Below are 22,538 nucleotides of genomic sequence, written 5' to 3' on the forward strand. Positions count from 1 at the left end.
TGAGTCATTGAAGTACCTGAACATGTCTAAATTTTCAAGGAGACAATATTTTATATCTGGCTCTGATGAATTTGGTCTTTGGTTATAGGTCAGAGATTATCACTAAGCAGTGAAGTGGAAAACCTCTACCCAGCAGCCTTCAATAGTGATTGGTGCAAAATTTATTAGCCTTGTATAGAAAGCAATGGAGCAGTATTTGGTAGCAAAGGAGTAAGTTTTGGTGCTACAACTAGCTTGCGGCACTATATACTGGTGGGGAGTTAATGAGAGGATGATAATTTACTTTTATTTAAGAGATTTGTGGATCTAAACGAAAGGACTCCCATGTTTGTTACTTAGTGGCCTCGAAGTACAAAGCCGTTGGAATGTTGATTAAATGTAACCGGGCGCTTCCCCCACACAGTTTCGTTTCTCGTTTTCTCCGGTAGCCGAGTGCATAGGATTTGTGTCATGATACACCCAAACACCACCAGAGCTTGGACAGACTTGGGGGGGGGGGACATGAACTGATATTAGAGCGTACGAGGTAACCAACTGTTGCAGTCATAAATAGGTCATTCAAATTGATTACGAAATGCTAAAATAAACATCACTATACAGAAAAGGATTCGCCATGCCATCTCAAGCCACCTTCCTTTGCCCAATCACCGGCTTCATCAACAAGGCCTTGTGGTCCTGCGCCTATAACCCATACGTTTTCTTTGTTGACTCTTTTGTGTGCGCCATCATCTTGGACATCACGACAGCAGACGCTTTTTCCATGCTCGATACGAGGACCAATACATGATGTTTGAGTACACCAGTCGTAGTCTTCTGCTCCCAAGTTCGGTCTGCCGGAAAATACTCTCACGGACGCAGGTAGTTTTAACTTCTCGAACTCTGGAAGCTCACTTCTTGGTAGATGGGCTAAGTGTGGCGGAGTTGTGGTGAAGGAACACTGACCTGAAGTTGCAATGTGGATGTTCTCATGGAAATTGAGCGATTTTGTAGATGGCTTATCTAACAGTCTATCAGGGTGTAAAACAGGGACGGATTTGGCCTGGGCAAGACGTTTGAACGAAGGAACCTTTTTAACTGGTGCAGAGTCGTACTTTGGTACACGCTTCAAAGGTGATAGCGACGGCATAGGTGTCAAGACCGTATGTGGCGATGATAACGATAGCGGCGATGATGGTCCTATATTATGTGCTTCCTTGTACTCACGGCCCAAAGTGGTGAAGTCTATTTCACTTGCATCGTCATCGAGTGAGCCATAATACTCGATAGTTGGTGCATCTAAGCCATGCTTCTGATCATCATAGTAGTCAACTTCTATATCATTTTCACCAGTAATGTAACACTCGATACCTTGTATACCACGAAACCAGTTCAATATGTTGAGGTCCCTTATATCTTTACAAACCCAGATCAACCTCACAGAAATACCGTTATAGTTTAATAAACGGTATAATGGTAATCCAAAGGAAATTCCAGATCCACCAACGATGATCAACACACGCTCTGCTGTGATATTATAGTCCATCGGGCCCCCGAATTGTCCCCCAAGTAGAGGCTGGCGAACACTTTTATTCTTTTTAGCTTTTGAATGAATGAATGCAAGCTCTGGTTCAAAAGCTCCTGTGATATAATAATGATGGTTAGAGATCAATGGAAACGTTCCACGACGAACAATGAGCTTGACGGTTTCATCCGTGGGTAAACTTGAAACTGTAAATGGATGTTGAAATGGCACCAAATGATACCAAAGTGCCTTGAGACCTCTATGCTTATTGTTTATGCGAACATGACCTACCGGCAGTTCCATACTTCTTGCAATAGAATTGATGGGAAACTCAACAAGTGCTAAAGTTGGAGACATTGGTGTAACCGTGAGTTTTGTCAGTGTCGTGTAGTGCACACGATATGCGATTTGTGAAACTAATATCAAGATATTGATAGAAGTGAACACTGGGATCCCAGGACGTGCATGAAAGTATAATGCGAGAACTGAGACCCATGTCATTAAATAGTGAGTAAAATAAAAAACTTTGAAAGCGATTCTTCGTATTCTTGGAAGACTTGTGATGGCAATCAATATAAATGCAACCATAGCGATAATCCCATAGATATTCTCCAATTTGAGGACTTTCGACATGGTCCCCTTATGATTGAAGTAAAAAAGGTACAGAATTGTGTGTAAGAGACCTTGGATAACAACAATACGTGAGAGCCACTTATGAATTGGCAATAGCGTAAGGTACAGCACTGTTGGTAAAGGTGAAGGCCTTGATGTTAACAAAAGAAGTGCTGGCATAAGGGCCACAGGAATCCTACCCAATCTCTTTGCGATTACCAGGAGATCATTCTGAGACTGTAGAGTTGTAGCGCCAACAGTAATGGCGGTCCACAAGGTGATGATACAAATAATGTTGGTTTTAATTTCCATCCTTAGGTGAAGCCTTTGTGCAAGTCGGCGCCACACAGGTATCAACAGTATCAACAATATCGATCCCACAAGGGTCATGTTCGCATATCGCTGTGTGACCTTTTTTCTCATCTTCTTCTCATCTTTTGTGATGTTATCAAACCAGTGTGGAAGACATGATAATATTGTCTCCCACATTTGTGATACTTCCTGTTTGTTATAGGATGGGTCTGCCAACTTGTGATTGGACATGGGAAGGGATCAGCAAGACTCTTCACCTGAATTTATGTGAAAGGGGGTCAAAAACTGTATTATGATTCCCAGTAACGACGAGCAGATATCTTCAGTGATTCAAGGGTAAAACGCCGATAATCAACACTCTGAAACTCGAAATGCTTGGAAGATCGGGTTTTCGTCCTTTGACTTTTCTCGCCACTTATCTTTTCCATCAGTAGGGCTACTCAAAATATAGGGACACTTCATCACGTGCCATCTATTAGGGCTATATTTTTGGAAAACGCCACATGTCTTCTAACATCCTTGCACCAGAGTTCCGTTTTTTTCAAGAAAACAGAAGTGCGAGATGAGTAGCATGGACTTTTTCGAAGAGCCAGGGCTGTTGTTTTTCAATCCTCGGCCCCTGTCTAGGAAGCTCTGTTAGGTGGGAATCGCGAGGAAGCTGGTTACAGCCCTGCCCAAGACTCTGATGGCTAGGCAGAGATTTGATAGGTACACACACAAGAGATTCTTCTGCCTACATGTATGGTACGCACCACACACGCTAACTCAAAGATTTTTTCCGCAGTCCCATTTTGCGCGACAACGCTGAAATATTTGAATTTATCTTCACTTCAAACATCACCAATAGGTAAGCACAACCACACCAACTAGGAACATACACAATGTCTTTGCCAGCTAGTTTCGACCTTACCCCAGAGGATGCCAAGTTGCTTTTGGCTGCTAACGTTCACTTGGGTTCCAAGAACGTTCAAGTATGTCATTTGTCCAGAAGAGATGTTTGAGAGAGTTTGTCGATTCCGTTAGTGAATGAAGTAGGCGTGAAAAGTTACGATGACAAGAGGATGAGGATTCAGAAATCATCCTCTACATATGGAGCTCTTTACCCAAGGTGCAATTTAATCGTAGAGAATGAGATACATGATAGTTTTGACTGAATCATCAAAAATGGGTTACTTTACGCAGACATTTGGCCCTTATAAGGTGCTTCCACAGATGCATCGTATCCATTCACAACCGGAGGCAAACTTTACCATGAACAGATCTGAAATTTATCCTCACAGAAGATACTAACCATAATACTCTAGGTTCACAACGAGCCATACGTTTACAAGACCCGTCCAGATGGTGTCAACGTGATCAACGTTGGTAAGACTTGGGAGAAGATTGTCCTTGCTGCCCGTGTCATCGCTGCTATTCCAAACCCAGCTGACGTTGTTGCTGTCTCTTCCCGTACTTTCGGTCAACGTGCTGTTCTTAAGTTTGCCGCCCACACCGGTGCCACTGCCATTGCTGGTCGTTTCACCCCAGGTAACTTCACCAACTACATCACCCGTTCCTTCAAGGAGCCACGTTTGATCATCGTCACTGACCCAAGAACCGATGCTCAAGCCATCAAGGAGTCCTCTTACGTTAACATCCCAGTCATTGCTTTGTCTGACTTGGACTCTCCATCCGAGTACGTTGATGTCGCTATCCCAACCAACAACAAGGGTAAGCACTCCATCGGTTTGATCTGGTACTTGTTGGCCCGTGAGGTTTTGCGTCTTAGAGGTTCCCTCCCATCCCGTGAGGAGCCATGGAACATCATGCCAGATTTGTACTTCTACAGAGACCCAGAAGAGGCTGAGCCAACTGCTGAGGAGCAAGCCGAGGAGGAGACTGAGGAGCAAGTTGAGGAGCAAGATTGGTCTGCTCCAGCTGAGGCTGACTGGACCGCTGAAGCTACTGAGGCTCCAGCTGACTGGACCGCTGAGGCCACTGAGGCTCCAGCTCAAGCTGCTTGGTGATTTGTGTATTAACGGTTGCAAAAATCTTCATATATCTAATGTAAAATGATCTTTGTTTGGACTTGGAGAGTGTGCTGTAGTGATTTGCTGGTCGAGCCCATGATGGTACCGCAGTCTCATCGTAGTCAGCAGTTGATATCATTTGGTAGTACACAGCGCTTTAACAGATGAATAAACCTATTGACGGTGATTAACGTCAGTTGGCAGATAGGCTCACAACATCAAGCTCATATGAACTCACTAAGATCTAAGCTTATACACAGGTTGATATTCATCAGTTGTGTTTAGTGTTCCAGCTCTTTGTTGTGGGAGAAAATTCGCGAAATATTCCAACCACAAAGCGGTGTTGAGCTTTTGAAAAACTGTTCACGTTGGCGGCTCTTTTCCATCAACAGCACAAGGGCATCAGAAAGTAGTTAAGGATGTCTGCTCCTACCAAAGCTCGCCTCTTAGAGGTTGCAAAGCTACAAGCGAAGATATTCCACAATATCACGCCCACCGGGATACCGCAACGTACTGGCTCCAAGATCTTGCAGAAACAACTAAAGGGGCCGGTAGTTTCTTCATACTATGGCCCAAAGGAGTTCATCACCACGAAGCAGTTGAATGCCAGATTCCCATTGTACAAGTTCATAGATCCTGAGGAGGAGTACAGATTAGAGGTCCTGGGCTCCAGAAAGAGAAGAGGTAAGGGTGCACCAGCAAAGAAGAGATCAAAGGCTGATGATTCCGGTAAGAAGAAGAAGAAGTGAGTCTAAGTACGGAGGGTGGGCACAGATTTTACTGTATATAGCATTTTTCCATTGTCCCCAACTGATGATGCAAATGAATACATGTGTATTTGTATATATTGATTGACAACAAAGATTGTAGTGTTTTCTGACTGCTTAAGTAATATCTATCCATCTTGGTATTATTTGTCTATCTCAGTATTAGAAAGAAAAGGTCGTTAAAATCATTAGTGAAACCCCACACATATAGCGGGCCTTCATGAAGGAACACCATCGTATTCACCTTCTGTCTTCTCACGTTCAATGTGACGCCAACGTTTCCGATTTTTCTGTATTGGAACTTTACGGAATCTCATCAGTAGCATCATTGCTATCACGAAAGCTGCTGCAACGGACGCAGGCACAATCATTCTTGCAAAGTTTCTCTTTGACTGGACTCTCTGATAGGGGCAATTGGCATAAGGGCCTCCAGTGATCCAGCAATCTTCAACTGCGATGGAATTCATGTTGATCCATACTGTTGCGCTGATGTTCTGTGAACTGATGTAATTGGCTAGGTACTTTTGCTGTAAACTCGTCTCTGGAACTGAGAACGTGTAGTCACCTTCAATATTATTGCACATATCATCCATGTTAAAATATGAACCGACATTGCGTGTTGTGCGCCAATCGAATTCGTTGGATCCTCTACAGGCGCCACGATGATCGCTATAACAGTTTGCAACTCTCCATAGACCGTCTGAACCAATTACTGCACACCTATACGCATCTTTTGAAAAGGAGTTATCACTAGAATCATCTGTTGCTTTAGCAACACTTGGAGATTTAGGCTCATTCACATCCCATGACCATAAAGATTGGTTAAAAAGCGCTATGGTTTGATTCACATTTCCACTGTCATGGTCTAAAATAGGCGAGTAACCCTCGAGAACAACGCTATTCATAGATGAAGCCGTGAACTCGTCCTCGTCGGAATCAAATGAAAACCTCCAAGGCACAGTGGCTCTCTCTGTAACATTATCCATGTAGACGCTTTGTAAAGGCGTAAAGGAATCGAAATATGACGAGTTGAACACCACACCATTGTCTGAAGATAAATTGTATGTGGTATTCGTTGGGAGTGACCTCTTCCAGGTAACTGTGAGTACTCTGTGCAGTTGGTTGAAGAGGAAATCTTGAAGAGTAGGGTACCCATTTGGATTGTTGCTGGTGGAATCTAACGTATCCTGGTTTTCCAATAATGACGGGGTAAACAACTTCGATCCGAAGAAGTAAGAAGCAGTATTTGCAATGGTGTTGTTGGGGCTTCCTTGTAGTGAGGCATCATATTGTCGGCCGCTGCCAATGGAAATGATGTTGAATATCATAACCATTATGTCCGCTTTCAGATTGGTGTTGGATTCATCCAAATACTCCGAGACTGCATAAATCAAATCTTCAAGTCCTAATCCAACCTCACATTGGTAAGAACTTGTACCTTCCTCAAAGTACCTCACTGTACTGTTTTCAAACTGCCATAAAATGTTGTCGAAGGGAACGGGGCATAGTTGGAACCGCCTCAGTCCCTCATTCCAGTATAAATCAGCAACAACAGAGTGTATCCCAGAATCTAACAACGTGTACAGTTGTACTAATGCATCAGAGGTATATCCATACTCCTCAAAGATTACACTTGATAGGCTAACACCTCGGGTACTAACTTGATCTATGGTGACGTTAGCACTGACATCTCTTTGGGACCTTAAAGCTATTCGCTGCCTTGCTGAATTGCCAGATCCGTCGGCAGCTGTCAGGTTCATCACTCAAGAAAGAAGCTATTCCCTTATGGCTTGATTCATTTGTAGAAGGTATTATGGGTTATACCATTAGAAGAAAGTAGCTGCATATACCGTGAGTATCACATCCGGTTAATGATTGAAAAGCATTTCACGTGATATAATCCCTCGGAACTCATACAATAGGAATATTTCCTATTTAGTACCTTTAGCCAACTTTTCCACCTCATCGCCATCGATCGAAATTTTTCTCTGCTGTTCTGGAAGCTTTGGGATCCAATCTTTCTCACGGAGGGAGCTTATAAAGATAGGAATCTGCTCTTATCAGCCCATTGATGGACGAATTTATCAATAAGAAGCCAAAACTAGATATGAGCACAGAACAAACTACCGACACCGCTGCTAAACAGGAAGAATTCTTCCAACCAGTGGGACAAGCTGCTGAGGAAGTTTCCAAAGAGACGGATTTCAATGAAGAAGGCATTCGTCAAACCGGTGCTGAGGATGCTGAAGGTCACCCAGTGCAAGAGATCAAGTCTCTTTGTATGAACTGTCATAAGGATGGTGTCACCAGAATGCTTTTGACGAAGATTCCATATTTCCAGGAGGTGATTCTGATGTCATTCGAGTGTCCTCATTGTGGGTTCAAGAATTCGGAGTTGCAACCAGCAGGTGCTATTCAACCAAAGGGCGCTAAATATGTTCTTAAGATCGAAGAGAAGAATGATTTCAACAGACAGGTTATCAAGCAGGAGACTGCCACCTGTAAATTTGTGGAACTAGACATTGAAATTCCACCAAAGAGAGGTCAATTGACAAACGTTGAAGGATTACTGGTTGAGATGATTGATGACTTGAAAGCAGACCAACCTTCGAGATTGGAACAGAACAAAGAGATCCATGATAAGATTGAACAATTCATTAAGAAGGTTCAAAGCACTTTGAATGCTGAGGAAGGAACACTTCCCCTAACGTTTGAACTCGATGACCCTGCTGGAAACTCCTGGATTGAATTTATTCCAAATGAGCCGGCACACAAGTGGTCGCATGTTGAGTACACGAGAACGGATGAGCAGAACGTTCAGGTTGGTATCATTACTGAGGACCAATTGGCTCAAATTCGTCAAAAGAGAGCTGCAGAACTAGCTGACAAGACTAGAAACCCAACTGCCTCTGGGTTCATCTCTGATGCAACCGACATAGAGAACTTCGAGAATGAGGTTCAAAACTTTGCGGCTACCTGTCCAACATGTTATTCACCATGTGTCACACATATGAAACAGGTGAATATCCCACATTTCAAGGATGTTATTCTAATGAGTACCACGTGCGATAAATGTGGATACAAGTCCAATGAAGTTAAAACGGGAGGTGCAATCCCTGAAAAGGGTCGTCGTATCTCTCTTAAGGTTGACGATCCAGAAGATTTGGCTAGAGATATATTGAAATCGGAAACTTGTGGTCTGACAGTTCCAGAATTGCATTTGGATCTTACTCCAGGTACGCTAGGTGGCCGTTTCACTACTATCGAGGGTCTTTTGAGACAAGTGTACGATGAATTGCATTCCAAGGTGTTCTCACAGACATCTGATTCCATGGATGCAGCAGCCAAGGAGCAGTGGAACTCCTTCTTCACCAAGTTGCAAGACGCTATTGACGGAAAGATCAAATTCACCGTCCACATGGAAGATCCATTGGCAAGTTCATACATTCAAAACGTTTACGCCCCAGATGATGATCCAAACATGACCATTGAAGACTACGATAGAACATTCGAGGAGAATGAATCTCTTGGTCTGAACGATATGAAGGTTGATTAATCACCGTGAAATTTTCTCTATAACACACAACTTTTCTTTAATCTAGACACACGCCATGAATTCACCAAATAATACGCTGTAGTGACTCTTCACCTTCCCACGTGAATGTCTTGAAGATGAATAAGCCTATCGTTGCAACGTTAGCCACCAATAACCAGGCAACTTCGGTGCTCAACCTTCTCAATACAATACCACTTAATGGCTCGCCTGGAAGGAACGGCTCATAGATCACAGATACAAAGATTCTGAAGAAGATGTACGGGAGAATGTAGTAGCGTGGCTCAAACAGTGGAGATGGAACCACTGTAAAAAAGATGCATAGTGTCAACGTGATGATGGAGATCCCTGTCAGTTTCAAAGGAAGATCTCTTGCGTGTTTGAAAGGTAATTCATCCACCGAGTTAAAGTAGAAGGAGTCATCAATGAGAGCCCCGAATACAGTCACGACGGAGAAGTGATAAATAGGGGCCATGAGGTATTTGGTGTACCATCTAAAGTTGATAATCTTCCTCCAGATGTAAAATGTAATGTGTCTGTTATCTGCTAACAGGAATGGATGGGCCACTGTGAAGAAGCGAATCACAAGCATGATGGCCGAGAGCTCCAAGAACATCTGGAATGGTTGATAGTAGTATCTTCTGATGCTGCTCTTGATGTAGCTGTAGTTCAGCCACACAGGCCACGTGAAGATTGTGATGAATGTAAGACAGTAGAAGAACTGCATGATGTGAAGACCAGCGACATGGTTCTCTTTGTCTCCCAAGGTGATGCCTCTGTTGTATATAAGGAAAAAGGTAAAGAGACCAAAATTGATTAAATACGGTAGAGTGAAATCATAGAAGTCATCAACCAGTTGTATCACAAACTTGATACAGTTATTAAGGAAACTATCTGTGAAGTTCTTTTGAATCATGGCCCTTCTTTCGATGACGAGTACGAGGATCAGCAAATTCCACACAATGTTTGTCTGTCTCATCCAAACACTGCAAAACCCTAAGAAGGCACTAACTCTGATGCTGAGCTTTTCATTCCAAGGTGTTCCGATAGCAACGCTGAGCGATGCAACGATGAAGACGGTGCTCCATACATCGGTGTAGAAGAGGTAGTAATACGTTGACAGTACAGGAAAAAGCATTATCGACGTTGGCCACCATCCAACCGGGTTGAGTAAGAACAGTGGGTTCAAAGCTATTGGTAGAGCGACTGTGCCTCCAAATGTGTTCAATAACCTCAAAGAAGTCAACCCAACAGGGTTACACTTGATGGGTAATATTGAAACGATTTTACTCCAAACCAATCCTAAGTAGTATAACCCCGGTGGCGTGGTGATTTTGGGATCCCAAGTACGCAGATCACCACCGTAGTACTGCTCAACCATTGAGACATGGAATATCTCATCAATGAACTTATGTGTGACGTAATGCGTCGAAAGAGTATATGTTAGGAAAGTGAAGAGGATCACCAGTAATGGCCATCCAATAAACCAGTTGAAAATGAACGATGTCGTGATTTCGCCTTCTAAGTCTCTGGAGTGGACGAACGCTGCAGTACTGAAGGGTTCTCTCTTATCATCTTTATCTGAAGGCTCACTCATGGTTGGCCAGACTTCTGGATGCTGTACAGCTCAAGCCCTCTGTTGAAGTAGTACAGGGCCAAGTCTTGATTCATCGACTTGCGAAAGCTATATAGTATGTGGCCCCAACCAGTTTACGCTAACGAGGGCGTTCCTGAACCAACACCTGTTTTCGGAATATTCCGAAAAGTGGCTGTTTACGCAACCTGCATAGATTTTGCAGGTACTCCATACAACTCACGTTAATGTCCTTGATGAAGTTAACCTGTGTTAGGCATTGTCGTAGCATCCAATCAATCGTTGAAGAGAAGCAGCTCGATTTCTCCTACGATTATCAATAGAGATGATCTCAACTTGCTTGTTGAAACAGATTCATATGCAACGTGTCAAGGATGTGTGCTCATTGATGATTAATAAGTGATGGCTTTTTCTTGTCATCAACAGCGTTGACTTTCAAAACAGAAGTTATAGTTATCAGTAAAAAAAGACAATGATGATGCAGATGTAGCAAAAATGCCGGTGGCTTGATAGGAGCAGGACACAACAATGCCTGGATCCATGCGTTCTATTGTATATGTCGCCAGTATATTGTACAGTGTTGCAGTGCCTGGGATTGTTGCTTTGAGAATGCGTCTAGCCCAGGGTCAGAACCTGAAAGAGGGTTTACTGGCAATCATTTGACCTGAATTGAGACACTCTCCTTAGCTAAGTGAAATTAAACCAGCAGAAGGATGTTTTGAGCTTTAGTCTACACAATCATATGTTTTGGAATGGAAACTCATCTCTATAACGAACCTACCCCAAAAAAATCCATAACCACAATAATACTCCTTACCGTGCCTCAATTCCACTTCTTTCGCTGTCTCTACATAGGAAACAAAGACAATCCAGTGTGTTCTGTTCACACCACTGTCAATTGAAAAGCCAACGGGTCACATTGATCCACCGTATACACATCGTGTCCAAGCTGCGATCAGACAACGTATCGTAGACAAGAGATATGATGTCGAGAGACCGTCAATCTACCTCCATGATTACAACAAGAGAACTGATTGGTCAGAGAACATGAACCCAGATTGTTTATCAGTGACCTTCCAAATACAGCACTCAAGCTCAGCCATTTTCGAAACCGAGACGACGTTCGAAAGTGAAAATCAGTACCTCGATGCAGACATAGACTTTCTTCTTTATGCTGCGGGTAAATAGGTTTACGGAGAAAAGTGCAGTTTGGCCCGAGTTGCGTCTATCGCACCTTTGCTATACGAAATAGCAGCCAGTGGTGAACGGTAGATCTTTGCGAATATTCAGAAAGAATATGACCCAAATGATACCACCACTCGCCTGCAGAGAGCAATTATAAGATTATGCCGGAGTGATGCGATCTTCGGTGTGGTTGGTTAAAAACAAGTTTCCCTTTAGAAGGTGATCACATGAAACCGACAGACGGTACACTAAACCTAGGCTCTATGACGAATTTCTCTAGATTTCAACCTAAAAGAGACGAGCATGATTAATTTGGTCTTTGACTTCCAACGCTCGTGCATTTTCTCGATGTCCGCTAAACGGCTCATCCGCAAAACGACATCGCCACCTTACAACTGACGAATCATACCACGATCCACATACAAACCGGGACCACACATCCGCCACCAAGAACCTGCTGCCTATCTCTGGATGTTGTGCCCACCAGGGATGTTATGACTCTGTGTGATGCATGCGAAATTTAATTGGCACATGAATCATCACGTTGAAGAGATAACCAACAAACTTGGGGGTTCCTGATGGCTCGAAAGTTAATGATTGGCCTGCTTCTCAACATCGGAATGCGGTGTGGTCAGATATCGACAAAGTGGGACTTGTACTTTAATGGTAGCGTATACGAGCGCATTCAAATTATGATAATCTAAGTTAGGTTGCAGGCATTACTAGTTTGAAGTCCTGGCAGACTGACTCTTCGAGATATCTATGGCATGGAGCATTGGAGTCACACTCGACACTCAACTTCGGACAGTGCACTCCTTCCCTGAGGAACCATTGAATGGTGCTTAGATGTGTATATTCAAAGCTCTATGACGTTTAGAATACCTCCTCATTGTAAATTGGTCAAGTAAGTAAAGCCAGAGCCCTAGGCGTAGGCTCCCCAGTCCCCAACCCTACGACCATAGACCCAAGTCCTGTTCGGGACAAGTATGCAGCACACGGAAGACTAGGGTCGAGATATGCATGCAGCTTTGGGCCTTGGAACTTGGTACCCCTTTATTAGTCTACAGCGTTCGAGTCCAGAAGCCTGTAGCTAAGATGGGCTAGTTTGGTATCAATGGATAGGCCACTAACAGAAGGGGCCAACATTCATTGAGCTTACCGTTGTTTGAACATTTGGGAAGCAGTAACTCCAGGTTATATGGTTTCGTCACTGGTCTAGACCGCACACTAGCTGGAAAACCCACCGGACGATTGTGCATAATATTTGCAGAACCAAGACCCCAGGGAGTGCCAAAATTTATCACTCAATACGGCTACAAATGAGCGTCTCACTACGAGCAAAAAATGATCCTTCGATATAGTAAGTCCACTGCACATGTACACGTGAGATACATCATGAAAGCCGTTTACCTCTACAATTATCTTCCAACCAATCAGCTCAAAGGTCTCAAAAAGCGTCCCAAAGCGTCATGCTCTTAGTGCACTTGTTTATCAGTTGATCAGCTACGATTTTATGGCATGTTCCATGTTTTCCGAAGCCCTATAGTATACAGACAACTGAAGGTTGAGACGTACGACACAGTTTACTGTCCAGAACTGGGGCGTCAGTGCTCGGGCCCTGAATGTAGTTAAGTATCTTAAATCCTTTAGAGTCCAGGAAGTACGTCCTGAAGAGTGCGGATGCTAACTACCACCACACTCACAAACTTCCACTCTTTGTAGGGGACAAGTTGAAAAGTTCAATGGGCAGTGTGCGGCACCAAGGGACTAGGCAGATTCTGATCCCCCACCTCCTTTTTTTCACCCAACGAGGAGATTATAGAACGCATGATTATGCAGGACAGAACAAAACAGCATCGAGCGTTTGAGCTCGAACTTGGTCCCAGATGTGTTTCAATACAACCATATTGAGCGAGAATGGACCGTCTCTCTTTTAGCATCTGTATGTAGGAGCTAGCACCAAGGTGATTGGTTGATGCTCAGATGTTATCTTTACTCTCTCTGATACCAAGAGGTTATCTTTATTCTGACTGATATCAGAGCATTGAGGCTTCAACAATAAATCATTATCTTCAGTTTTGATACACACAATGCCCTATAAATACAAGCTTGAATCCATCTCAAATGGTCACCAGTTCATGAGGTTTATACAGCATCGATAAACCACTACTCTCCATTCAGTCTCCGCACAATGAGATTCTCTACCAGCGTTCTTCTTTCTATCTTTGTCGCATTGACATCTGCTCTGCCAATCATCGAGGCCCGTGATGAAACAAATGCAACTCTGCCAACCGTCAAGATTTACGGTACCGGTGGTACCATTGCTTCAAAGGGTTCCACTGCTGCTACCACTGCTGGTTACCAAGTTGGTTTGACTGTCGATGACTTGATCGACGCTGTTCCATCTTTGAGTGATGTTGCAAACTTGGAGTACCTCCAAATCTCGAACATTGGTTCTAACTCCTTGAATTACACTCACTTGATCCCATTGCATCATAACATTTCCCAGGATTTCGAGAATGGCTTGATCGATGGTGCCGTTGTTACCCATGGTACTGATACCTTGGAAGAGACTGCCTTCTTCCTTGACATGACTATCAAGTCTGAAAAGCCAATTTGTATGGTTGGTGCCATGCGTCCATCTACAGCCACCTCTGCTGATGGTCCAATGAACTTGTACCAAGCTGTCTCCATTGCTGGTTCCAGCAAATCTGAGGGTCGTGGTACAATGATCACAATGAATGATCGTATCGCCTCTGCTATGTACACTACCAAGATGAACGCCAACTCTGTGGACACCTTCAAGGCTGACGAGCAAGGTTACTTGGGTCACTTCTTCAACGACAACATTGAGTTTTACTACCCACCAGCCAGAGCTTATGGTTACCAGTATTTCGATATCTCAAATGTCACCGATGCTTCTGAAATTCCAGAGGTTATCATTTTGTACTCTTACCAAGGGCTTAACCCAGAATTGGCCGTTCAAGCTGTCAAGGAGTTGGGTGCAAAGGGTTTGGTTCTTGCCGGCTCTGGTGCTGGTTCCTGGACTAATAGTGGTGAAATCACCAACGAAGAGTTGATCGACAAGTACGACTTGCCAATCGTCTACAGTAGAAGAACCCCAGACGGTTCTGTTCCAACTGACGATGTCCCATCTTACGGTATTGCTTCAGGTTACTTGAACCCACAGAAGGCACGTATCTTGTTGCAATTGTGTTTGTACTCTGGTTACAGTATTGATCAAATCAGAGAGGTCTTCGCAACAAGCTACGGTGGTTAATCTAAAATCGATGGCCTTTATGTTCGTTTTACGTTTACAGATCATCAACATTCTGAGGGTCTGATTTTCTATACCTTTTTATTATATTATCAGCTGATTATACCAATTTACTCTGTAGAACCATTACTGATTTCATCCAGATTACGAATAAATTGCTTCTCGACAGCAACGCAGTCATTCCTGTAGTTCAACCTCATATCTGGAACATTGTTTCTCTGTATAGCAAAATCATCAACATTTTCATGAGGATGTTCAGGGTCATCTGTAAGCTTGATACCGATCCAGTGCTGCTTAAACTGTGAATTGAATCCCGATATCAAGACACTTGTACGACACAATTCACATAGATCGATGTTAGACAGTTTGTGGATACTACCAGCAACGCTGTATTCCTCGATCAAAGGATCCCTTGTGAGTGACGAGAACAACGGCTTGTTTGTGGAAAGACTCACCATCATCCCTGTCTTGAAGAAATCAATTCCTGGATGTGTTTCGTATGCCACCTTGTCCCCAGCAACCATACGACCATCATCGTTCATATACTGCACACTCTTGTTCCAACATAAAGGACTTACTGTGATACCAACCTGTTTCAAATAGTAGAGGTACTGTAACACGGGATGATGTCTCAATCTTTCTCCATTTATAATGCTTTGTGAAAATAAGAAGGCCGTGGCAAGAGAGTCAAACGAATGCGCTTCTGTAACAGATGCCACCATAGGCCGTAAGCTCAAAATAGATAACTTTTTGGATTGACGGAAAGTGTTCAAATTTGTAAGATTTTGAAATATGTAGAACAAATAATAGCCATATGGAGGGTTATCTGTAGAGTTCCAGTCTGATGGTGTCGGCAATTGTGTAAAGTCGCCAACTTCTTCTTCTGCTGAAATGGTCAAAGAGTTTGAAAGCAAGGTCACTCCACTTGTCTTTGTTAGGAAAAAGTGCAAGTTTATATCCTTCAATGGATCTATAGAGACTTCAAACAGTGGTGCAAATATGAGGTCAATGAATCCCTGGAAGTTGGATACCTTCCCTTGTGCCTTCAGGGTCGGATAGTTTCTTGCTATTCTTACCAACCATTTCACGTTATGACTCACCAACTGGTTATTCACTATCCAGTTTGCAATTGAGCTCCAGGGGTTTAAATCAGACTTTGCCGTTGCAAGTTGTAAAGTCACACCTAACTCTCCAAATTGATATTTACTCTTTTCATAGTCGCTAAGGACCTGTTTCAGCACCATACTTAGGTATTCACCCTCGATGTAATTGTCATGTCTTAAAAATGTGCTGTCGATTCTTAGAAGTACTTCTCTTTTGATGATGTCATCATACTCTGTATTTTTATCATCGATGTAAAGCGATTTGTCAGCTAAGGTTCTATCTATGAGTCCAAATTCGAACAAATCATCAATGTTTAGCCTTTCATCTTTGTTATCTGCAAAATACGGTTCAAATAACTCCTTAAGGGTCCAATCTTTCCCATTTTCATTGTACACGACCCTATTTGGTTCGTCATTCAGCTTTTTGTTGATGACGTTGAGTAAGTGTTTCTTCGACATACACATCGTCAAATCTATGTTGTTATCAATCTTCCTCACATTGTAAAAATCACGGTGGGGATTGATTTTTGTCAAATAGATCTCCCTGTTCTGGTTCAACAGTTCATAAGACTCAAACTTGTTTCTGAGGTACTGTAGCCTTCTAACAGAGAGCAACTGACCAATCTTGTTCGAGCTCATCTCGATGAGTTGCGTGATGTCCTCGACGAAATCCCTGAAAGTTGGTACTTCATCACAGGGTTCAAACCCCTTGACGCACAACATTCCGGATGCTGATCTTATGATCTCACCGCTCCTTGGATACTTCTCGAGGTAGGGCATCAAGATCTTTTCCGTGTAGTCCTCAATATGGAAGTTCTCTCCAAAGTAATGCGGTTTGGCATTCTCATCGTAGTAATAGTCCAATGCGCCATACTCATCCTCATAGTGCCACCCTCTTGGCTGCGGAGGTGGATAACTGATCCAGTCCGGCCAGTTCAGCGGGTTGTCCCTTGCCCTCTGTTTTGATACCCTCAGATACTGTTCTCTCTTGTCCATCATGTGTTGCAGCTGGTGACAGAACAGCTTAACTTCATCTGAGAACTGAGACAGCTCGTCATTACCGTCGATCCCCGCCATATCAAAGTACCCCAGAGCGGCCTGTCTGTCAAACTGGGTCCCCAGAGCAATCACATCGCCCTCAACGCCCACCGTATAGTGGTCTTTAGGAAGTGCTCTTGAATGGCCAATGTTGTACAGCACCTGCTCTTTCGGGATAAGATCGCTCAGCGTTTGCTTCATCCGTTCACCCTGCTGGGAGGACCATTCCCCAGCATTGAACTCGTGAAAACTCATCGTCTGCCTTCCAATTACTTAGCCCTGTCTCGTCCTTCCTACCTTCGCTGGTCTTTCTCGAAGTGTCTGTTGATGGCTCGCGCCAGCTTTTGACGTACACAGAAGCAAGACGAGGTTACGCTTAAGTGCGCTTATTTCCGGTGGGACAAAGCTCCCCAGAGCAGTAAACAAAAAACCCTAAACGAGGAAACAACACTGAGAGAGCAGAAGAGCTAGCGCAGCTTCTTAGGCACCAGACCGATGGATACGCGTAGGCCGATAACAGAGATCTCACGGCCGCCTAGGATGCTAACGGCGTCCTTTAATCAAGACTTCTCCTGCTTTGCTGTGGGCTATGAGGATGGTTTCAAAGTGTACAATGCTGATCCTATGGACCTGAAAGTGGAACGTGATTTCACCGTTGATGGTGATGGTAATGGGCAGGGTATAGGGATTGCCAAGATGCTCTATAGGACGAATTACCTTGCGCTTGTTGGCGGTGGGAAGAACCCCAAGTTCCCGCTGAACAAAGTTATCATATGGAACGATTTGAAGGTGAAGGACGCATTGAATCTGAACTTCTTCAGTCCTGTGCTGAACGTGCTGCTGTCGAGAACGCGGATAGTTGTTGTCCTAAGCAACAAGATCTACGTCCATACGTTTGCGTCTCCCCCAAAGAACTTATCAGTTTTTGAAACTTTTGATAATGGTCATGGGATTTCAGTGTTATCCCCTGGTAGTTATCAAGCTGGTTCTCAACTGCCGAATTCCCAAGTGCTGGCATTCCCTGCACGGGTGCAAGGACAAATACAAGTTGTGGATATATCCTCGAACGGTAAGGAACGGAACTTGGTTTCCATCATCAAAGCACACAAATCACCAATTAGATGTCTTGCAGTGAACAAGTCTGGTACAATGATCGCATCTGCGTCTGAAACAGGTACCATCATTCGTGTGTTTTCAACCCAAACGTGCTCTCTTCTCTACGAGTTCAGAAGAGGACTAGATAGGGCAGTTGTATATGCCATGGAGTTCTCGCCAAATGGCACCAAACTAGCTGTGCTTTCCGATAAGCAGACGCTTCATGTGTATAACATTTCAGGTTCACACCAACAAGTCAACAAGCACCACATGCTGAAGAACTTACCAGTTTTCCCTAAACCTGACTACTTCAACTCCACGTGGAGTTTCTGTTCGATTCATTTGAAACCGGATGAGAGTCTAAGCAAGGGGGATGAGGTTGATTCGGGAGTCCTTGGCTGGTCAGGCGATGATTCGATAATTATCATTTGGAAGCTGAGCTTCAAATGGGAGAAGTATGTCATTCAAGAATCGCCAAATCAGCCCCATCATAACGGTGAATCCGAAGCTAAGAAGTACGAGATTGTTAAAGATGGATGGAGAAGTCTTTAGAATGTTCTAGCAAAGAGAGTAATAACAGTAGTTTTAATAATGATATATATGTTCTAATTCTAATCCATTTGAGATGCAAATACCAATGGTAGGTTGGCATCGTTATCGAAAGGCTTGCCATTGTACCGGCGTACAAATCTCTGTGGATCCAGATGGTTATTGAATTTTATAAGCCATGAGGATACTTTACCAACTTTATCGCTGCTTAGACATCTAATCGGATCTGTTGGACTCAAATCGTATTGCCAGAGCATATTCTCCAAGGTTGACCTGGTGATAAAAGTTGGAAAGCCTCGTACCACGGCGTAATGGCTCCTTGGGACTTGAGAGGAGTAGTTCAATAGGGTAAACTTGTCGCCTTCAACAACCTGGAAAGACTCATCCAAGTGCCTCGACTTCAAATAGGGTACGTGAGCTTGCGGTGTACACATCTCAGTGTAGAAATTCACACCGTTCAAGGTCTTCCCAATGGTATTGTACATATATTTGGCAGCATGGTCGAACGATCCAAACAACAGATAATAGCCGCCTTTGGGAGTTAAGAGTTGTGAATCTCTTGCTTGTAATACCTCGAATGGCAACTCATCAGACAGCTTCTTGAAGTCTGAGGAGTGTAGCAGTTGATTTCTAGTTCTAAAATACAGCAAATTTGAGCTCGCAATCACCCTTCTCGAAGGTAGTGATATATGACCGTCATCATTTGCACTGGTGTCACCACCGCCAGTCCGTAAACTGTGTAGAGTCTGTGAAGTTCTCTTTGAAATAGGAGGTTGTAATGCCCTCAGTAGCTGTTTCACCTCCTCAAGACCAGCCCCTTTAGACATGCTTGTATATCCAACTACCCTTTCAACCGCCAGGCCCATAAAACACTGCAAAGGTTCCAGCTGTTGCCCAAAGAGATGCCCTTTTGGTAGACTTTTGCGCCAAATGCGAAACTGCGGTTAGGGCACGAAAAGGCACAGCAAAATGACAGCAAAACTGATCTGTGGTGGGAAAAGTGTCCGATATGAGCAATTCAAGCCTAAAAATTCAAGGCCTTCCCGCTGGGAAAGTGTTACGAAGCAGACAACGGACATTTGACAAACTCCTTATCTCGCCCGTATTGATTTCGATTTAGTCCGGAGGGGACCAGACGTTGTGCTCATCATGAGCCCAGTGTAGACCATCCACTCACCACGCGTGGTTTCACACAGCTGGAAGGCGTGTGTCTTTACCACTTTGCTTGTGATATTCGACCTTCGGACTCGATTTCCCCGTTTTTATCACTGAATTATATCAGCTGTGATTTACTAGAACATTTAACAGTTGTCACACGCCTTTTTGGGTGTGAAAGCAACATGAAGCACGACTCCTCAAGATTCGAGTGTTTCTCTACAATGGCTCAAAAGGCACTCCTTGAACCATTATATTTCCTCTTTATAAAGTTCCTAGAACTTAACCTTCATCTCGTATATTTCTGAATTATATTGTTATCAAGATTATTCTTATTGTCATTATCATATCAACTATTCTACTAGCCACACCGTGCAGAAGGAACACTATGCATCCTACTGTTAGTGAAAGATATATTGTAACGTCAATATAACTGGAGGATTATAAACTGAACCCGAAGAGCGCAACATCAACGGCGTGCGCAACATCCTCATCAAGTGTCTTGCCGCATCTCAGTAAAGCACACACACACAAGGAGTGCGTTCATGCTCCTCTAAGGAAATCACTACCGTTTTGCTGTCTCCTGGACTTTCTAGGAGGCACAAAATGGCACATTTTCATGAACGTTGTAAAGAGCTCAGAAATAGCCATGACACTTGGTGATTCTTTTCAATACAATTGTTCTACAATGTACTGTAGTTCTAAGGCCTAGACAAATGGCACCATCTCTACACGTTTTCCCTCTCACCCTCGCCCTGCCATCTACAGTTTTTCGTTTAGTGCGATGATCCCAGTTTTCGTTACAAGCTCCGGGGCGCCAACGTCTCTCTGTCCTGTCCTTTGCCTGTGGAATTTCTCCGTTGATGAGAACGTACATTGGTTGTTTCTGCCCACTGGTTGGTTGTGGCTCCCCGGCCTACCAAAAAAAGTTTCTCGCTGGTGCGAGCGCCCGCCTTTCCTTTTGTGTCTTGTTTTTTTCTCTCTCCAAAAACATCACCAGCGTTTTTTCCCTTCTTTACTAACTTCTTCTTAACAATCAACGCGCCATCCAACTTCTCCCTTATAGCCTCACTATCTCTGTGTTGTTCTCTCTCCTTCATCCCTTGTACATAAACTTACACTCCATACCTCCTTAGTCATAAAGGATTTTACATATTCCACACAGTCTGAGTCTCTTCACACCACTTTCACCACATTACACACTCAACAACAACAAAGACTATAACACTGGAAAAGAATTATTCCCGTTCTGTTGTTTGACTTTTTTTTGTTCCTTGGTTTCTGGCTACTTGTATATATAAAGACTGAGATCGGAAACACATCTTCCTCGTATGATGACTGGTGAGTTGTGTGTACTTTTAGTACTTTGGCCTTTGGCCTACGTTTTTGTTTCTTTTTTTATGTGGACGCCTGTTTTACTGACGATGAAATTGAACAGACTCCAACACCCACAGATGGGAGACAACTGAAGCAAGGCATTCTGCGCTTGACCAGATAGACCCCGACTTGGGCTCTATCATATCAAGTCTTAGTGCTAACTCGAACCTGAACAACAACAACAACAGCAATGCCCTGAACACCGAGAATATCGGCAAGTTCCACACCAGTGCGTCATACGCGGGCTCTGATGTTGATAGCACCGACTACAACGGCGCATTTGGATTTAAAAGAGGCACTCTTTCTCTTGGAGGACTCAGTCAATCTGGTGCTGGTGGCAACGGTGGTGCTTCGAGACTTCAAAGCAACATGTTTGCATCTGCGTCGATATCTGGCGGAATCCCATCTCACTCCTCAGTAGCATCAACTGGAGGTGGCTCTGGAAGATTCTTGGAGAAGTTTTCTGCTGTTGCTGAGGCCACTAGGGAAGTGGAACTTTTGGGCGGTGGATTAGGTTCCTTGTCCATTGGAACCACCAGTGGTCGTGTTCCTTCATCTTCAAGAAGAACGTCATTCTTAACGCCAGAGGGTACAATGCCAAACAAACCATTTTTGGACAGTACAAACGGCTCTATTGATGAAGGACTGAATGTTCCTTCTTCGAGACAATCCGTCTCTGAAAGAATTGACAACTACTTGTCAAATAATGGCTCGCCAACTCAGGCTTTCAAGACACCCGCGGCAGCATCCACTACAGGTGCAGTTAGCAGAGCCATGTCCATTTCATCTGACGTGAGATCTGAACATAACTCTGTCATTTCAGATCATGTTAGCGATAACAACGTGAACAGTACCAATATCTGGAATACACAATCTGCAGCATCGGCAGCGACTTTCATGCCGATGTATGGTCAAGCATCGGTTCAGCAGCAGCAGCAACAGATGCTTCCACCAGGGATGGGATCCCCTCAAGGTTATCCAGCTCAGGGTTATCCTCCCCAGATGTACCCATTTGGCTTCCCTCCTTTCCCATTTATGCCAATGATGCCTCCACAATTTGGAGATAACGGTGTTCAAGGTCAACAGTACGCTCAACAGCAAGGTGATACTCCAGCTCAGGAGATTACCAACTCCGACGGAAGTTCTGATTCAAAAGATAAGCCTAGTGGTGAATCCAATGGAGCAGTTCATCCTCAGTCACAACACGCACAACCAGGCTTTAACAACAATGGTTCTCCATTTATGTATCCTCAGGCCTTTTCTCCTTTCCCATTCATGTCACCACCTTTGACAGTTCCCCAGATAATGTCTCCAATGGGTGGTCCGCAACAGCAGCAACAACAGCAGCAACAGCAAGGTAGAAAACCACGCTCTCCAAAACCTTCAGGCCAGGTGAGTGGGCAGAATGCTG

General features: G+C 43.8%; 10 protein-coding genes across 10 annotated transcripts; 5 read left to right on the plus strand and 5 right to left on the minus strand.

Annotated features, from left to right (window-relative positions):
• Nucleotides 1-536: 536 nt before the first annotated feature.
• Nucleotides 537-2,786, minus strand: CYBJADRAFT_165654 (ferric reductase family protein). The gene has a single exon (XM_020214132.1). The coding sequence runs from the start codon at nucleotides 2,654-2,656 to the stop codon at nucleotides 593-595; it is 2,064 nt and encodes a 687-aa protein (XP_020073397.1). The 5' UTR covers nucleotides 2,657-2,786; the 3' UTR covers nucleotides 537-592.
• A 559-nt stretch (nucleotides 2,787-3,345) lies between these two features.
• On the plus strand, nucleotides 3,346-4,233 carry RPS0A (40S ribosomal protein uS2; the record flags this gene model as incomplete). The annotated part of the gene is made up of 2 exons (XM_020212335.1): nucleotides 3,346-3,396; nucleotides 3,730-4,233. Coding segments are annotated over 2 exons (555 nt in total), but the record flags the coding sequence as incomplete, so codon positions are not given.
• A 588-nt stretch (nucleotides 4,234-4,821) lies between these two features.
• Nucleotides 4,822-5,252, plus strand: RSM27 (mitochondrial 37S ribosomal protein mS33). The gene has a single exon (XM_020214133.1). The coding sequence runs from the start codon at nucleotides 4,854-4,856 to the stop codon at nucleotides 5,181-5,183; it is 330 nt and encodes a 109-aa protein (XP_020073399.1). The 5' UTR covers nucleotides 4,822-4,853; the 3' UTR covers nucleotides 5,184-5,252.
• MTC6 (Mtc6p) lies at nucleotides 5,249-6,984 on the minus strand. Its single transcript, XM_020214134.1, has one exon. It carries the CDS (start codon nucleotides 6,959-6,961, stop codon nucleotides 5,420-5,422), a length of 1,542 nt encoding a protein of 513 aa, XP_020073400.1. The 5' UTR covers nucleotides 6,962-6,984; the 3' UTR covers nucleotides 5,249-5,419.
• Nucleotides 6,985-7,228: 244 nt separating this feature from the next.
• On the plus strand, nucleotides 7,229-8,829 carry ZPR1 (zinc finger-containing protein ZPR1). Its single transcript, XM_020214135.1, has one exon. The coding sequence runs from the start codon at nucleotides 7,273-7,275 to the stop codon at nucleotides 8,755-8,757; it is 1,485 nt and encodes a 494-aa protein (XP_020073401.1). The 5' UTR covers nucleotides 7,229-7,272; the 3' UTR covers nucleotides 8,758-8,829.
• Nucleotides 8,819-10,351, minus strand: DIE2 (dolichyl-P-Glc:Glc(2)Man(9)GlcNAc(2)-PP-dolichol alpha-1,2- glucosyltransferase; the record flags this gene model as incomplete). Its single annotated transcript, XM_020213263.1, has 1 exon — nucleotides 8,819-10,351. The coding sequence occupies one exon, from the start codon at nucleotides 10,349-10,351 to the stop codon at nucleotides 8,819-8,821; it is 1,533 nt and encodes a 510-aa protein (XP_020073402.1).
• Nucleotides 10,352-13,724: 3,373 nt separating this feature from the next.
• Nucleotides 13,725-14,813, plus strand: CYBJADRAFT_121605 (uncharacterized protein; the record flags this gene model as incomplete). The annotated part of the gene is made up of 1 exon (XM_020212365.1): nucleotides 13,725-14,813. The coding sequence occupies one exon, from the start codon at nucleotides 13,725-13,727 to the stop codon at nucleotides 14,811-14,813; it is 1,089 nt and encodes a 362-aa protein (XP_020073403.1).
• Nucleotides 14,814-14,851: 38 nt separating this feature from the next.
• CYBJADRAFT_165659 (uncharacterized protein) lies at nucleotides 14,852-17,261 on the minus strand. The gene has a single exon (XM_020214136.1). The coding sequence runs from the start codon at nucleotides 17,204-17,206 to the stop codon at nucleotides 14,921-14,923; it is 2,286 nt and encodes a 761-aa protein (XP_020073404.1). The 5' UTR covers nucleotides 17,207-17,261; the 3' UTR covers nucleotides 14,852-14,920.
• Nucleotides 17,262-17,491: 230 nt separating this feature from the next.
• Nucleotides 17,492-18,598, plus strand: HSV2 (phosphatidylinositol-3,5-bisphosphate binding protein HSV2; the record flags this gene model as incomplete). The annotated part of the gene is made up of 1 exon (XM_020216153.1): nucleotides 17,492-18,598. The coding sequence occupies one exon, from the start codon at nucleotides 17,492-17,494 to the stop codon at nucleotides 18,596-18,598; it is 1,107 nt and encodes a 368-aa protein (XP_020073405.1).
• Nucleotides 18,434-19,663, minus strand: PET54 (Pet54p). The gene has a single exon (XM_020214137.1). The coding sequence runs from the start codon at nucleotides 19,420-19,422 to the stop codon at nucleotides 18,658-18,660; it is 765 nt and encodes a 254-aa protein (XP_020073406.1). The 5' UTR covers nucleotides 19,423-19,663; the 3' UTR covers nucleotides 18,434-18,657.
• Nucleotides 19,664-22,538: the final 2,875 nt, after the last annotated feature.

This window comes from Cyberlindnera jadinii (genome assembly GCF_001661405.1).
Source record: "Cyberlindnera jadinii NRRL Y-1542 unplaced genomic scaffold CYBJAscaffold_1, whole genome shotgun sequence".
Taxonomy (NCBI): Eukaryota; Fungi; Ascomycota; class Saccharomycetes; order Phaffomycetales; family Wickerhamomycetaceae; genus Williopsis; species Williopsis jadinii.

Excerpts from the sequence above, each read along its gene's own strand:
- CYBJADRAFT_165654 (XM_020214132.1), bottom strand. The coding sequence starts at position 2,656 with ATGTCCAATCACAAGTTGGCAGACCCATCCTATAACAAACAGGAAGTA.
- RSM27 (XM_020214133.1), top strand. The coding sequence starts at position 4,854 with ATGTCTGCTCCTACCAAAGCTCGCCTCTTAGAGGTTGCAAAGCTACAA.
- MTC6 (XM_020214134.1), bottom strand. The coding sequence starts at position 6,961 with ATGAACCTGACAGCTGCCGACGGATCTGGCAATTCAGCAAGGCAGCGA.
- ZPR1 (XM_020214135.1), top strand. The coding sequence starts at position 7,273 with ATGGACGAATTTATCAATAAGAAGCCAAAACTAGATATGAGCACAGAA.
- CYBJADRAFT_165659 (XM_020214136.1), bottom strand. The coding sequence starts at position 17,206 with ATGAGTTTTCACGAGTTCAATGCTGGGGAATGGTCCTCCCAGCAGGGT.
- PET54 (XM_020214137.1), bottom strand. The coding sequence starts at position 19,422 with ATGTCTAAAGGGGCTGGTCTTGAGGAGGTGAAACAGCTACTGAGGGCA.